The sequence below is a fragment of the Eucyclogobius newberryi genome, unplaced genomic scaffold (genome assembly GCF_026437365.1).
Source record: "Eucyclogobius newberryi isolate DKJ021-1_F unplaced genomic scaffold, fEucNew1.0.hap1 SCAF_22, whole genome shotgun sequence".
Lineage (NCBI taxonomy): Eukaryota > Metazoa > Chordata > Actinopteri > Gobiiformes > Gobiidae > Eucyclogobius > Eucyclogobius newberryi.
The window spans coordinates 12,514,952-12,531,413 of record NW_027315857.1 but is presented as its reverse complement, the minus strand read 5'-3'; the positions used below and the strand labels follow the sequence as shown (position 1 = coordinate 12,531,413).

At 40.3% G+C, this 16,462-nt stretch overlaps 2 protein-coding genes and 1 long non-coding RNA gene across 6 annotated transcripts in view; 1 reads left to right on the top strand and 2 right to left on the bottom strand.

Annotated features, from left to right (window-relative positions):
• sat2a.1 (spermidine/spermine N1-acetyltransferase family member 2a, tandem duplicate 1) overlaps positions 1-16,462 on the top strand; it is a 90,380-nt gene that overhangs the window by 16,797 nt on the left and 57,121 nt on the right. The gene's annotated exons all lie outside the window — the stretch shown is intronic.
• Positions 1-16,462, bottom strand: part of chd3 (chromodomain helicase DNA binding protein 3) — a 33,113-nt gene that overhangs the window by 2,925 nt on the left and 13,726 nt on the right. For 2 of the 4 annotated variants that reach the window (XM_072458658.1, XM_072458660.1), the window contains exons 27-40: positions 16,055-16,140; positions 15,596-15,729; positions 15,378-15,522; positions 14,609-14,771; positions 14,347-14,498; positions 13,879-14,071; positions 13,653-13,757; positions 13,446-13,577; positions 12,917-13,025; positions 11,695-11,827; positions 10,676-10,871; positions 8,406-8,569; positions 8,108-8,234; positions 4,825-5,414 (exon numbers count right to left, since the gene is read on the bottom strand). In XM_072458658.1, the coding sequence (XP_072314759.1) occupies positions 5,191-5,414; positions 8,108-8,234; positions 8,406-8,569; positions 10,676-10,871; positions 11,695-11,827; positions 12,917-13,025; positions 13,446-13,577; positions 13,653-13,757; positions 13,879-14,071; positions 14,347-14,498; positions 14,609-14,771; positions 15,378-15,522; positions 15,596-15,729; positions 16,055-16,140 (2,063 nt within the window). In that variant the 3' untranslated portion in view covers positions 4,825-5,190. Of the gene's footprint in view, positions 1-4,824; positions 5,415-8,107; positions 8,235-8,405; positions 8,570-10,675; positions 10,872-11,694; positions 11,828-12,916; positions 13,026-13,445; positions 13,578-13,652; positions 13,758-13,878; positions 14,072-14,346; positions 14,499-14,608; positions 14,772-15,377; positions 15,523-15,595; positions 15,730-16,054; positions 16,141-16,462 lie in introns of those variants that run through there. The other 2 variants (XM_072458659.1, XM_072458661.1) reach the window with 2 other exon arrangements.
• On the bottom strand, positions 1,426-4,262 carry LOC140371494 (uncharacterized). The gene is made up of 2 exons (XR_011928476.1): positions 2,834-4,262; positions 1,426-2,782 (listed from the first exon to the last, which is right to left on the bottom strand). It is a non-coding gene; the product is annotated as an uncharacterized lncRNA (long non-coding RNA).

Genomic DNA, 16,462 nt, shown 5'->3' with positions numbered 1-16,462 from the left:
AGTAAAGACATGGTTTTAAGATGTATTTCAGACTAGTTCTGCTTGATTATATAAAAGAATAAATCAAAGTCACAATTTAAATCATGATCATTTCAAACTATTATTTATGGACAGTCAAAAGTTAAACTGTCAGTGATTTATGTGACTTTAGATAGTACAACCACCGATATAACTAGAAACCGAATATAATGAATTGTTTTTTGAATTGCACATGTTTCTGTAATCGCAATTAAAAATGTCCTATATCAGTCCAAAGAAACTGGTTGGGATGGTTGGTTTTGACCAGCACATCGCAAAGTCTCAAATATTTCAACAACCTCCGTCACTGAATTCAGTGTTTAACATCAACATAAAGCTTTAGTCTTTGTCCAGTGTTTCTGATGTTATCATTAACATCTGTTAACGAGGCTTGCCGCTCGACTATTTAGGGAAACTGTACAGACAGAACAAAAATATTTGAGAATACTAAATAAAGACAAGTCACTGGGATAGGCTCCAGTCACCCGCGACCCCAAAAGGGAACAAGCGGTAGAAAATGGATAGATGGATGGATGGACATACTCTTACTTAAGCCTTCATTTCTGTTGCAAATTGGATTTTTGGAAAGGGGTCGGGGAACTGCTATAACATCCACTAAAACATGATAGAAAAACTAGAAGCACTTGGTGAGAGACCTCCTAGGCGCTGGCCCTATCTCGCAACATGTATTCATTATGACCAGTGCACACACCGAGACGCAACATTCCCCACCAAAAACCCACAAGACAACATATTTAGCCGCATCAAAAGTAATCAAAAGATAAAGCAACGACTTGCAATCAAATAAAAAATGATGTTGTATATTTTTTAATGAGAAACCAGGCATAAAATATTTCATAATTACATACAGTGTCTTATGTACATTAAGTGCCATCTGTAGCTACTATAAACAAAAATTGGACTTGAACTGACGATCCCTAGTGTGTGCCAGCGGTTATCACAGACGCTCAGTATAATTCAACTTCTTGGTACGAGTCGGCAACGGGACAGTGAAGGATTAGATGTTCCCTTGTCTGCGCAGTGTAGTGTGAATCTGTAGAAGGGAGTGGAGCAGGCCAACTTCTTTTCAAAACAAAGCCAAGAATAGACACTCAGCGTACTTCTTTCGCCAGTGCCAGGGGAGAAAATAAACTGCCGTAACACCCCCGCGCCGATCAAGACGCGCGATAAGAGCCGTGTTAAGCTGAAGACATCCACCGCTGCCTGTGTGCACTTCCAGAGCCAAAGGAGGGGGGAACTGCTGTTGGGAAAACATATGGCTCTGGGCCAGCGGAGGCCAGCACAAGGGATGGAGAGGAGGGAGGAGAGAGGTAGAGTGAGTGGGTCTGATAAAAGCCAAACAACCCGAGGTGAAAGAGCAGGCCGTTTACATGAGGAGATTTCACCGGACACAAAAGGATTAAACAGTAATATTGAATAATGTATGGAGTTTATGTAGCAACCATGTAAGTGTTTGAATCAATCGCTGGATATATTAGTCAGACCTGAATAGGGAGTTAATGGGAAATACTGTAAACAATGATTTATGAAATGCTTCTACAAAGTGTGGTCATGATACTAACATTGTGCTCGATACTAAGAATAGGCTCGATACTCGATAATACCAATTTTAATGCCACAATTTAAACCAAAAACCAAAATGTTCTTTTTTTAAGACAATAGACTGTTATTTTCAAAACAAAATCATAATACTTTCTTCCTGTTACCATGTGGTCTTATTTCTGATTAAGCTAAAGATAATTCTAAACATGTTCGGGAAAGATCACATTTTGTCAGTATCGATACTTCTAATTGGATACTACGTTTAGAATTGATTAGTATCTAATTTTCTAAACTTTTATTGAATGAACATCACACGCCAGAAAGTAATTTTAAATAAGCTGCTTTGTCATTAGCGGCTGATTTTATCACAACTCTTGAACTCTTTTATTGCTTTTAAGATGTAAATGAAAACATCTGCCATTTCTGAAAGATTACACTTTAATTGCATATAATTGCGGGGTTCAGATCTTGATTACATTTTGATATTCTATTGATTAAACTTATTTGTCTGTGAATTTGGTCAAGGCTGCAGCGCTCACCCTTCAAAAGCATTTCCACCAGGCCATTCCTAACAGCTAATCTAAAATAGCAGAGGCTGTATGCAAAGCTTTAGATTCTTCTCCACTGTTCAGGGGCACGTTCTCTAGCCGCCATGGAAACGCCATCTCAAAGACTCCAGGCTTATTATGAACAGATCGTCTGGCTCGGCTGAACCAGTGACATTTTATATGAAGTGAAGCTTAAAAAGGCTGTCATCAGTTCTGAGCATCAGTCTCAGAACATGAGGCATTGGCCCTGGCTGTAAGAAGGCATTTGAGGTTACAATTGAAGATTGTAAAAATCACGTGTGTTATGCCAGAAACACTAAAACATGTTTTAATTTTACTCGAAGGACAAATATAGTGTCTCATTGTGCTGAAGAGTGAGGCTCGTCTCCTCTTTTAATACCAGTCCCTTGATCTCTTCACAGTTGTACAGGACATTTTAGTGCTATATTTATTTTATGGTCCCATTTCCATCTGGCAGTGCTAGTGCTTACAGTAACACTTTAATCCAGTCATTTACAGACAGCTCTCTGTAACACTCCAGAGTTTGACAAAGCAGTTCAAGTCTATAACAGGAGTCAGTGTTTGGTTTGTTTTCTCTGCTGTAGGTCCGGGCTGTCTGATAGAGCTGAACACTGCCATCTTGGCAGAAAACACTGCATTTTTGCATTTACTGAGAGGCTTTGTGTGAGTGTCAATGCCAAGACCTTTCATCAGGAACAACCTTGTGAGTCTGAACTGTCAACCACCTCAGGACCTCAAACAGCACAGTCTCATGAGGTAGACCATACAACCGTACAATGTACTTATTAATATATGTGAGGGAAATGATCAGGATTGTTCAAGCTAAAGTTACAATATGACTGCTTTTCTAACTAACATACATTTTCATCATGATGAAAGGTTGGTCTATTTGAGTTTTAGGAACCCCTATAGATAACTTTATACCAATGCATGGAGTGGCAAAGCCATGTCTGCAGTTAAACTACAACTTGCCAATGACCTATTACTCTAGATGGAAATATTGGCTTCTAGACAAATGTCAAGAGGAAGTACAACACAATTTAGTTTAGGTAGAGGCAAGCTGCCTTATTTGACTTGTAGAACCTATGCCTTTGGCCAGTTTAGACATCTCTATGGTCTCTATAAGGTTATATTCAATTTGAAGATGAATTCTCCTAAATCTTACATTTATACTTAATCTTATATGGACAAGATTTCATGACATAAAAAGTTTAAAAGGGAAGACATTATGTCTTGGAAACATGTTGTTGAAATGTTAAACCCTGCATATTTCCACCAAACCAAACATGCACAAAATAAACATCAGATCAAGACACGTACTGCACACCGTCACCGCCGGCCGCACTACGACCACACATCCTTGGACTTCACATCCTTCAAGCTTAAAGGGAAATACCACAGAGCAGCAGCTACAAAACATTCATTATCCTTAAAAATGTTTGGACTGTGAACCTAATCTGCCTTTTCTCTCTCTCAAAAAAAAAAGTAGGAAACAGAGGATTTGGTTCTACTGCGACTGTGGGATGTCACTCTGATGTACAGCTCCACAGTGTGCACGCCGGGCTGGAAAAGAGACGGAAAAAAAAGTACCCTGACAGAGTCCAGAGTGTTTTATTTTCTCGGCAATCGGGGGGACATTTTCCAGCGTGGAATCCATCACGCTGTCACAATAAAGAAGCTGGAGAAGTCTGGACAAAGATATCTCTTCAAAGTCTTCTTCTTGGAGAGCGCTGGGACAGAGCATTAATTATGTGCCGGCAACTTTGGAGGAATTAGTGGATTATAAAAGACCAATACTCGTCTGCGTTCTTTGGTCCAGTGATATTCCCCTTTAAGCTCCCTGAATAAAGTGCTGTAGTTTTATGCTTTGAATACATCACTGGTATAAATGCTACAGATGTTGTGTTTAAAGATGCACTGCGTAACTTTTACGGTAGAAGGTACGCCACCTGCTGGTCTCCGTAGAGATGTTATTGCTTTGCCTGGCATTAAACGCATTTCTTTTGCTTTGTTTTTTGCATGCATTCTTACTGTGAGCAGGGGTCACTTTCCACAGATCTGACCTGTAACTAGGAATGTAAAGTTAATGTGGATAATTCTAATTATACAGGTCATGAAATAATCATAGGAACTTAAATAGAATTATGCAAATTGGGCAGCAACAATGAGTCATTTCTTTTTAATCTCAGCTAAAATAGTAAAAAAAAAATATCTGTGGAATATTCTTGACAAAGCAACAATATATCCAAGGAGTCAAGCGAATGGCGTGCCCTCCACCGCAAACAATACATAGTGCACCTTTAAATCTCTGCTTCAATAATGCCACGGTAAAAGTCATGAAAGAAGAGGCAATGTCACCACTGAGTCGACATAAAAGTGAAATTATTGCAGTTTTTAGGACTTGTGTGAGGTCCCGGTGCACAAACGGCTGCTTGTGTGAGAAAGGGAGAGCCGGAGGAGTGGACAGTGGAGGAATGAGGGAGTGCAGGGTAAAAGCCGGGGACAGCCTTGTTCACCCTGTCAGACCCATGAAGAATTGACCCACTGGGAAATCTCTTTAGAGGGAGAAAAGCCAAAAAGCCTCCGAAAATAGGCAATGGAGAGAATCTTATATTAAAAGTATATTTGGTCAAATTTAAGAGGTGAAGTTGCAATGTTTTTTGTGAAATGAAATGTGTTGCGTTTTCCTTGCTTGGAGGACTTGACAGTAGCTTTGCCCCCCACGCACATCATTAAAGCTTGGGGCCTGTATTTCCCTCCTCTTCCCTCATTCTCCATGCTTTTGATTGCTTGTTTTTTTTTTCTTCCACGGATCAAAGTGCTGCCGCTTCTTTCGCCGATAACTTCCTCCGGCGGCGCTTCTTCTCTTGTCAGCTCTGTTCTCCTTTTATTCCTTACATTCCAGTCGTGTCAAAGTGCTCCATCCTTGAGTCGTTTTTTTTTTATTTACGTTGTCCCGGTACATTCAGGTTTCCATCAAACATGTCCTCCCTTTTTTGAGTTGGCTTTTTGCATGCTCTTACATTCCTGAATTGTCTTGTCAGGGTCTCTTTGGTCGCCCGTTGCGTGGAAGGTTCTCCACAGTGTTGCTAAGGCGGTATTTCACTATGATGCTGTGGACCGTGGACTTGGGCATCTTCAGCTCTAGCCCTATGGCCCCTTCTGACTTGCCGTCCTTCCACAGGTCGACCACGCGCTGCCTCTGCCCCACGTCGTGCTCCTTGGTCTTCGGGCAGACCCCTCCCGAGGACCCGCCGCCGGCTTCTGTGGGGGCAGAGAAGCGGCAGACTGTAGTGGCGAGTCGCAGAGACACTTTAGAGCGCCCCGTAGGGACTTTAGACAGCCTCTCTGGGGAGGTCAGAGGTCAAGGAGTGTGTACACTGCAGATGTGTGGCTCTCGGCGTGGCGTAATGGCGGCTGAAACAGTTTTTCCAAAAGTATAATTCACAAAAATGAAACACATCTAGAAACACAGAATAGTCCTTCATTTGTGAGGTCGGCCTGTTCAAAGTTAAGACATTAGAGCTAAAATAGTAAAAGCACCATGGCCCGGAGCATATTTTTATAGATTTGTTTTGTGTACTCAAGTGCAGTTGAGAACCTCTCCCTGGAGATGGCTGCTAAAGGAGGTCTCTCAATCAGAGTATTTGTTATTGTAACCCCAGAAAATGTCTGTATTTCTGACTCGGCCTTACATGGTCAAGCACCAGCGTGATCCCAATCAAGTCCATAAACGTGGTCTCGTTTGCTGCCAGAGTTCAGGATGCTAACCTCCTCACAGAGAGGCCCCTCAAAGTGAATTCAATGGACACGCGACTATTTCGGAGCGGCTCAACCCAAACCTCGGCCGCCTTGCAAGTCACAACATGGCGTTTACACAACCAAACTCTTTCTGTGGTTTCTCTTCCTCTCAAAATACTTTCGCCACCAAGTCCGAATGTTTTCTTGGCATGGCCAGACTCAGACAGGCTGAGCATAATGACATTTTCAGAGATAGGCCCAGGCTTTCCAAAATGCAATGTCTTTGACAGATGTTTCGGTCTACAATTACATAAATCACGATAGAGCTAGGGGGGCCATCGCTGCACTGGGAGAGCTGACTGCTGTGGTTTCAGGGTAAAGCTATTGGGGAATATCGGGTTTTACTAGTTATCTCTGCAATATCTCTGCTATCTAAACATCTGCAAACACTGACACACAATTACAGGCTGTTGACCAAGTAACTGTAAGAAAATAAATTGTATTGGAGCTTTGACAGACCACAGAGGCAAAGAACAGAAAAAAGGAATGACCTCTGAATAATTAGTAGGATTTACCATAACAAGAAAAAGTAACAGTAGCGCTCCACACGAGAAAAGAGCCATGATAAAGCAAGCATGAGGTAGACAGGTTTCATAGGCCTCCAGACAGCACTTTACTCTTGCACAATGTGTCTGTGTTATGTGCTGTGCGAGTTTAGAAGTTGGACATGTAACGAGATGAAGCCGAAACGCACCGGAGCGGTTTGTGTTGGATTTTGGTAATGTCTATTTCAGGTGTTTATCTGGCAGCCACTTCAGAGCGTCCACTGCAGATGGTTTTCCTGATTATGGTGTTTCTCTGGACTTTGAGGTTTTCACAACTAAGCTGCTGCAGGAGCTGGAAGTGTCGACCTGAGGTGTTTAAATAAGGCTACTTTGCAGGCTGTCAGGTAAATCCATTCCCCACACGTCTGGCTATTAAAATGAAACCTAAGCACTTTTAATACGACATTTCCATTGACTGTCTTTCACCCTTTGTTTCTCCACAACAATATGACCATATAAAGGCGAAAAGACTTGGGTTTATATCTTCAAAAAGAAGAAACAATTTGGATTGATTTAGCCCATGATCACATGCCAAGTAATCAAGTCCAGACAGTTTTCCTCTGTGTACTGTCAAATGTAATGAACACTCACGATGGCAAACTGACTGACATGCAGCTCCCAAACTATTCAAGGCTACTGGTTGGTACTCTTTTTCAAGCCATTGCTGCTTCTAAAAGGTTGACCTTAAAGTGTACACATTTTGAAACCACACATACTCCTGAAAAAGTACTTTGCGTTCTACTACAGATGACTACACTTTTTTAGATATGTCGTCAGTGGTGATCTAATGTAATGCTGTTGGATATTATTAGGCGTTTAGCATTCCTTTCAGTTTCTCTAATTAAAAAGTAACAATAAATAAATATAGTGATTAAAAACTGTGACTGGATTTATGGTACCCAACAGAGGAATCAAAGCCTTTGACCTACCGTGCCAAAGCTCGGAAACAGTTGACTTTTACTCAGCTGCCAATGCTATTGCTACGCTATTATGGGTAGACGTAATAGGCCTAGACAGATTGATTTTAGGTAATGCATCTTTGAAGATCAAACAGCAAATCTGAGAATTACTAACATTAAAATGTCCTTTCCAAAATAAATTATTGTAAAATCGTACAGATCCTAACCATAATGACAGTGTGATTTATATGGATAACTTCCTTTCAATCATGGTTCTAGCAGGCCCGCTTATTTTTATTAAAAGATATTTCAACACTAGAATATCACATTCAATACTTACTATTCAAATGATGGGTCAAACTCTATGCACTCATAAATCAGTTCTGCTACTAGACACAGTAATAGTTATCCACCATAAGTCTTTAGAAGAAAAACATAAATCTACAGCTGTCAAATGCCAAGAAACTCCAACACCTCTCATTTTGTTATGTTTGAATGATTGTGTTGGTAGAACATTATACCTACTTGACTTGGCTGTTCAAAAGACATAAACACACAATACAAACAAAGCATATATTTTAGAAACTTCAAAAGTACGCACCCCAGATGTGTGCTGCTTGATGCTGCAGATAAGCGCATTTAGATTTGAAACAAGATTGTCTGCAGAGCTTTCCAATTATTTATGGTCCATAGCCTACTGCCTCTCACTGACCTGATATGAAAGATCCGGGCGGCATCTGGCTGTAGTTGGCCCCTCCGAGGTGCAGGGCGCTGGGGGGTGCGGGGGTGAAAGGTGCTCCGTAGTTTGGGGGGGTCGCGTAGGGTCCGGGAGGAATGGGCTATCACAAAGAGTAGCACTAATTACTTTTTGGAAGTCGAGTGATGTAAACTGGCAGATGAATGTGCCGATTAAGCTGAGCGTTTGGTGACAATATAATACAACATAATGTGCAGTGTTTGTGGTTGGCACCAGGTTTGAACCGGGCGGCGAGAGTGGAGCGAGCACTGACCGGGGCCGTGTGCGTTTCCGTGCCTTTGCTGGCCAGTCGGCTCAGGATGCTCCTCTCGGACATCTGCAGCCGCGCGGCGATGGGTGGGACGCGGGACAGGGTGGCGGGTAGCCGGGTAACGTCAGCCTTCATGTCACTCAGCAGCTCCTCCAACTGGTTCAGCACTGAAACGACAGGCAAGGTTTGTTAGTTTTTGCGCGGTTTGTCCACAAAGTAATGAAAGGGTGCAATAAAGTGACAAAACAAATAAACACATCAAATACAAACATTCACGCTTATCATAAAAAATCAAATAAAGGGAAGAGTTGATAGAAAACATATGCACAACTGAGCAGAATAATTTTGAGCCTGGATTTGAATGATTTGAACATTGTCAAAGTAGAGGCCTGTCTCACATCATCAGGAAGACTTAAAAGCTTCATAAGAACTTCAATGCTCTTTTTTGTTTCTCGTGTGAAATGTTTTTTCTTGTGTGTATTTTCTTAAAATGCTGTGTTTCCACCTGATGCTATATCTTTAATGTATTGTTTAATTCATCTTTAAATAGTTTAACTGGATCTGGTGTCTATACAAAGCCAATTCTATAAAAGAAAGTTGTCAAAGTTGGCATTGTTTCCAGGCAGCAGATACAAAATAAGAAAGAAAAAGAAAAAAGAAAAGTAAACGTTCTCTGCCAAAATTCTAGTGAGCGGCTTTTGATTATTACAGTATATACAATACATTTTTTGGGGGAAGGTGGTTATTTTGTGCTGGAATAAAATACACTGTATCATTACATTCAAATGAGGCAACATGGTTTGCTCAGAATATGTCTCAAAAAAAAAAGTATGTATAAGCATTTTTCCTTTTATCTAATGTTCTATTTCCATACATTTTGTTTCATTATATTTTGGCAAAGAACCATGTCCCCATAATTTATTATTCTGTCTTTCTATCATCATTGCCTTTCATCAAATGTAACACTGATTACAGACTAGTGGAGCCACGCTGCAATTCGATAATGATGTTTATGGACATTTATGAGCTTTAATGTGCAGAAATACAAGCACAGTAGTGTTTGGGCAAGTAATCTTTTCAAACAATACAAGCATGCCAAGACTCGCAGAGGAGCTGGTTAAGACGTATTTTGGAACAATCTCTTAACAGCATGTAAGCTCATCTGAGCTTTGAGGACTGGATTTGGCGTTTTTTGTGGACTTTTGCTGGATTAAATTAAAGGACTTCCGGTTGGGATTTATTTAGAGGTCTATATTTAAGATAAAACAGTTCTAATAATAATTCTACAGCTTCCCTTTGAAGTCACAAGGTACTAGCTAGTGTTCATAATGACTGGCATTAACATTTGCATATATAGATCGTGGAATATTAATATATTTATTTAAGTGTCAGGGCATGTGCTGTAAGGTTCCTGATCTGACTAGGAAGTACCTGCTCCTAAGAAGGACCTTAAAAAAAGGGTGGATCCTTCCCTTACTTCCAACTCTGTGTGAACGTGATCAGATGGGGACTGGTACTTAAAAGTAACCAGAACTGCAAAGCTTCCAACAGGATGAAAACCCAAATGTTTTAGAGAAACATAAGAGGAAATAGATTTGTCTATAACAAAAACAGCACTCCACATTATATGTATTTAAAAAAGAAATGCATACTTATTTAAGGTAAGGTATAGTGTCCATAGAAACATCTGTCTTTGGCATTTGAACCGTCCTTCACTTCCACTAAGAGCATTCATTCTAGGTTTACAGTCAGAAATACACATGTTATGAATCATAACATGTGTATTTTAAAAGGCTGCGTTGATGTTCCAGAATTTGATCACGTTATAATTTTAAGGACAGGGGCCAACGCTATAACAACTCTATGGGAGATGCTCTGTTTTTGAAGGAAATATCCACACATATCATCCACAAATGTTGAACCTAATAATCATTATTTGTTCGGGATTGGTTCCACAAACCTGCCATATTTCCGTAATCTTATGTCTAAAAGTCCTTTCAATTGAATTATGTTTATGGGATTGAATAATGGCACCACTTTTTGCAGCTATTCTAAAAAAAAATTCAACTCCCGTTTATTTATGACATTATTAGAAGACATTGACCTTTTCACTAGTTTTGATTTCATGTGGATTGGCCCAGTAATAGGAGATATAAACCATAAATCCAGTCAAAAGATAACCTGATTTACAGCATTTATTTGAACACCTTGCCTTGAGAAAAATGCTCTGTACACTTCACACTTTATTTCCAGTGTCTGCTGTCATGTCTGACCTTTGTGCAGGACCGCGTTGGCCGGCTTGTTCCCTGACAGAGACTCTTTGCTGAGGTGCTGGTGGGACTCGGCCAGGCACTCCACCTCGGTGAAGCGGGCGTTCAGGGCCATGGCCGGGTGGCTGGGGTCCTGCGTCATGTTCAGGTAAGCCGCCCGCCGCAGCTGCTCCTCAATCACAAGAGCCTGCTCCAACAGCTGAAACAATCACAAGAATTAGACAGATTATTGAAAAAGTTAGTCCATACGTTTAGCACTGCACTTTCTATTTTCAAAATGATTACAATGAGAAGAAATCAGGTGCTAAACAGAAATAATCTACAAAATACGAGTGCCAATTAACTGGGATGACATTATTTATTAGGGATGAGTGATATGTCGGTCCCAATAACAGTATATCAATATTAAAGGGTTTCCTGGGTATCGTATCGACCCAATATCGAACATTTAGCGGATATTTGGTACCAATAGTCATGCCTATCTGCCCCAGTCTCTGCAAAGCCTCAAGACTTGTTCTCAGATTTGTCTTTTTCAAGATTATTCATCATAATCGTGATTATTCAGGTCACAATATAATCGTGTTAAAAGCAACATGTTAGTATTGGATAAACAAATCTATATCGGATCATCCCTATTGTTCGTGTAAGCAAATTTGGGGGTAAGACTTGAATGAGTGGTAACAATTTTGCAATCTCTTAATTTCACTGCTTCTTATACAACACAGACTGATACCTTGAGTGATCCTCTTTAGCTCATCCTTGATCTTTTCTTTAGCAAAACAAGTGAGTGACACAGCAGTAAATACAGTGAATGAGGATGTAGAGGCAGGATCTGAAACATGTTAGCCTCTCAAAAACAGGATGAGCACTGTTTGAGAAATGCAGCTGTCAGCATTACTCATGAGTCAAAATGTAGTTTAAGGGCATTTGTCATCAGTAAGTAGGAAAGGTCATGTAAAATAGTATCCTCGGATCAAGTCTTGTCATGTGTATTTTCAGCTCATTTTTGCCAAGAGTCGTACTTTAAATCGCCGGGCCAGGAACTTGTTCTTCATCTCCAGGAAGTTGCCCTTGTTTGCTTGTGACTTGAAAGGCTCGTTGACGATGGCAAACGGGGCGTCGTTCTGGATGTCCTGCCATCTCGCATATCCATGTCTGGGGCTAGGGTCAAGGGCTAATAACAAATATGACTTTTACAACCAATTTTCAACCAAATAAAGCCTGAAATAGGTTGACTGAAGGCTTCTAGATAGATCATCTTTAATTGTTTTGTAGATGAAAGTAAGAAATTGTTCATTCTCTTTTGAGATTTCGATTTAAAGGTACACTCTTTGATATAAAAAGATGTTTTCAGACGTATTTTAGAGTCTTTATAGTGCAAGTAACAATAACGATGATCAAAATAAAAGTATGATTATTTTTATCATTGATTATTTACAATTAGTAGATTAATTGCACAAGTATTTAGAATGAAAATGTAATACATGTATGTAAAAGATCATTCATTGACATTTTGTTAATTGTAAAATGCAATACTGAGATAGAAATGTCCATTGACTTCCTGTTAAAACCTGCAGCACAAACATCTACTCGCAGCGTTTCAGAGTAGCAAGCAGCAAATTTTGATTTATTTACTGTTTTTTAATGGTGGAAATGGTAACGTCTCATGTTCTAACCAAACATTTTTAGGTCAGATTTTTAGGAATAATCGCGAGTAGGTACAGAGAAGTGGACAGCGATAGGGGATAGGGGAAAACAGGAATTTTCTGAGCACTCAAACCTGAAATGCAGAACAATACAGACGTTTACAATAAACAGGGAACACCGATATACACTGGTCAAAAGGTCATTAAAGTTGATTTTACATAATACAGTACCTCCTTTTTATAGAATCTGAATTTTCTATATCTGTCCTATGATTAGACTATTGCTCATGTTACAGTAAATATTTTTTCTGCTGTGGCTTGAATATCTTAAATGGAAGAAAAAGCCCACATCTGTCTGTTTTGGCTGAGTCTTACGATCTTGTAAACTAGTCAAAACTCTTGACCTTCTCTAAAAAAAACAGCACGGTCATAATTACGGCCATAGTGAGAACAACATGCATTAGACGCGCCGATTCATTGACTTCCAACTGTTAGGTATTTATTGAGCTGTGGTCAGACTTGTTGACTTATTACACTGGGCTTGTAGAAAAATAAACAGAGCGGAGGTCATCGCTCGGGCAACCGCTGTTTAGGATACACCACGATCCCCGCCAGCAGCCAGAAGTCGTGTCGCCGGTGCCAGATCTCGTTCATCTTCCCCGAGGAGATGGCGGCGCGCTCCTCGTTCTGCCAGAGAGTGTGGAGCTCTGAGAGGAGAGAGAAGTGCTTAGCTCATCAAACCTGGCTGCAGGTGTTTCCACTGCACACGCACGCAGCTTTTCTGGGTTGTGATCAAGGAACAGATAGTTCTGGATCAGCGCTCTGGTATGGAGGCTCGCTTAGGCCTTGGCTACGAGCGTAATGTACAAAACGGACCTGCTATTCGTCTTGTTTTTTAATTCAATTTCTTTATCAATAAATCAGTTCTCTGTGGGTACAAAATCAACAGTTATCTGCTACAAATGTCCAGAGCAAAGTGATTGAAAGTGAACCACCTCCACGATAAACTAAATAATAAGTTCTGCCATTTCTGAAGGTATTTGACTTGTCATTAAACTGAGAACTACAAAACTGTAAAGCAAAATGTCTAGAAAACTACTGATCCTGAAAATTAAAGGTTAACTCACCGGTGAATCCCCCATCAGCGATGTTAAACATAAAGCGAGGCCTTTCTGGGGGAGGCTTCCCGTTCCCCTTCGGTAAGTCGTCTTTTGGTGCTTTCACTTCTTTCACAGCATCCCTTTCACCTTTGATCTCTTCTGGGTGGGACAAAAACAATTCTCAGCAATGTATGCTCCTTTTATTAAAATGTTTTGTCTTTAACGGTGCTAAACCTTTTTTTGTGTCTGACGCCTCTGTCTTGGCTTTGGTATCAGCTGCCTCTGTTGTCTCCTCTGGTTTCTCTTTTTCCTTTTCGTCTATTGCTTCTTTTTCTTCATCTAAAAACAATACAAAAATGATTTCTTACATTTTTTGGCCCAGAATATTACTTTACATATTTAATAATGGAGGCGTTTGTATTATATCACATTCCAAAGCTCTGTTTGAATGCCGTTTTACCTGTCTTGTGGTCTTTGACATCCTGTTTTGGAGCAGGTTTAGTGTCACCATCGTTTTCCTCCTGGACTTTTGTCTGCTCGTTTGATGCAGCTTTTGTTTCGTCTTTCTTCTCCACCTCTTTAATTTCGCCTTCTTCATTGCCTTCAAGTTTTTGATTAGGAGATCCAGTGTGTGATGAGTCTTTTGAGGAGACCTACCAAAGCATACAGTATGGGATTATTGTCATAGTTATTATCATGAAAAACCTTTGGTGAAAAAATAACAAAATTAAGGAATTGAAGTACATTTTTCACTGGATACCTTTTACTTCAGTATATTTAAGAGTAGGTTTCAGTACGTTTAAGTTCACTACATTTGTTAACCAGACTGAAGTATTTTCCCTGTGGTGTGAAGGGTTATTTTCAACACATTAATTGGGACATCATATGTAAACGTTTTGAGAAACAAAAATATATGCATATTTCTCACCTCCTCTGCCTCAGCACTTTTGTTGCTCTCTTCTTTGCTTTCGTCCTTTTCTTTCTCCTTGTCTGACATTTCTTCCTCCTTCTTCTTCTCCTCCTCCTCTTTCTCTGCATCTTTTCCATTCTTCTCAGTCTTGTCTAATGGAGCTGGAGTAGCTGCAAATATGTATTAAATACACAAATCAGTAAATCCCAGTTGAATTGTATTGTCCTTAGCTCAGAGCTCCCTCTGCTGGACACAGACATATGACTGTCTGTTCTGTTACCTGGCATTGAAGTGCACGGTGTGTTGTTATAGCTAGCATCTGATGTGGGAGTAGTCGTTTTCATGGCAGGAGAAGAGGCCCGTGAGGAGGATTTGTCCACAGGGATTTCAGGTTTGAGCTCTGGAATACTCCACCTCCCGTTAATGTGCTCAAACTCTTGAATCTGCACGGTAAATAAGAGCAATATAAAATGTTGGCTCCACTGCTGGTCCTAATTGCTTGCTATTAAAGTCACCACCCGCATGTTTTGCAGCTTGGCAGAATATCATTCACTTCATCATGTGGCACAAGTGTGGCATGTTTTAACAAGATGAGCTGTTATGATAATTTCAAATAAACTAGCAACATAATTGCATAAATTACTGGCATCTGGCAGTGGCCATTTAATCTACTATTTGCTTTAAGCAAACAACTTTCTGTTGAGGCATTCAATATGTCATTTAAAGTTAAGTCATGCCCACTGAGAAGGTTATCCAGGATTATTACACTAATACATGCCAGTACTTCATTTAAACAATCTGTCAAAATCAGAACGAGTGTAGGAATGAATATCCTACCAGTCAGTCTACATAATATGAAACACAAGGTGAAACCAGTTTACTTAATCACCAAGGTCTAATTTAAGTAAAAGAAAAGGTCAGCAAATAGCCACTTCAAAGACTGAAATGGTCTGGTCGGATAGAAAGGTGTTGATGAAGTTGTATTTGGTGCATTCAAAAATGGCTTACTCTTGGGCCATTTGTTTAAAAGGAAGCAGTAGTGTGCTTGCCTTCTTTTTGACAAGTGACATGACACCGATCCGCGTGAGGACGGGCTGGCGACAGAGGCCTTCCCTGGGAACACCGTCTGCAAACGTCTCAGCTCCGTCTGCCACTGGCTCGCACAGGTGACGCATGAAGAGCGATACATATGCCCTGGACAACACAAATGTATAGTGTTCATCAATCAAAGTCCTAATCGTTGCGTTATTTGGCTCTTGTAACTCACTTGAATTCTTTCTCAGTTTTTCCCTTCAGATCTCTGACCAGCCACTGAGAGGAGAAGGCGTCCTGAAATGGCATCCCCCAGCGCATCACAGCATTCAGGAAAGCCTTGCGCTGCCGTGTGTTGAAGCCCAGCACCTTCAGACGAACATAATGGCACAATATGCATTTCATTTGAACCCCATTGTTCAGATTTTCATCCATTCCAAGTATGACTGCTTATTACTACTAAAATAAACCCTAATTCAACAGAGACTATTAATGTCATATCCCAATTATCTTGATGATAAATGAGCTTGGATGGTTTGGACTAGCAGATCATATAATAGCTCTGCTGCCATTAAAGTCACACATTATTAGATTGTTAGAGAAAGATCTTGGAGGGCAGGTTTGCCATAAAACATAGTTGACAGGTTGCTGTAGTATCGTAAAAAATGATCTTGATTAGAAAGGATGAACAGACCTCGAGATTGCCTCCTACTCGAGCCAAGAGAGGAGGGAGAGGCTTATCCTTATCGTTACGGAGCTGCCGACGTGACTGCCTCCGACCTGCAAAGATGGATGTCAATTTATATTCTTTTATTTTAATTATAAAAACAAACAGAATAAGACCAGAGTGAAAAGACAAAATAGCAAAAGAGTAGAGCCCAAAGAACAAATGAAAAACTTGAAAGTCAGTCAGGCAGGCATGTGTCCCCCGACTTATCTGTGTTTTATTCTGTAAAAGTCCAAGGTGGGCTAGTGGGATAGTGGGCTCCGTCCCTGTCTTCCATTTTCTTGTTATTGCTTTTTTTTGTTGCAGCCAAAAGTACATTCCACAGGTATCCATCAGTAATTTCCATCGTTGGTGTTTTATGACCAAGATAGACAT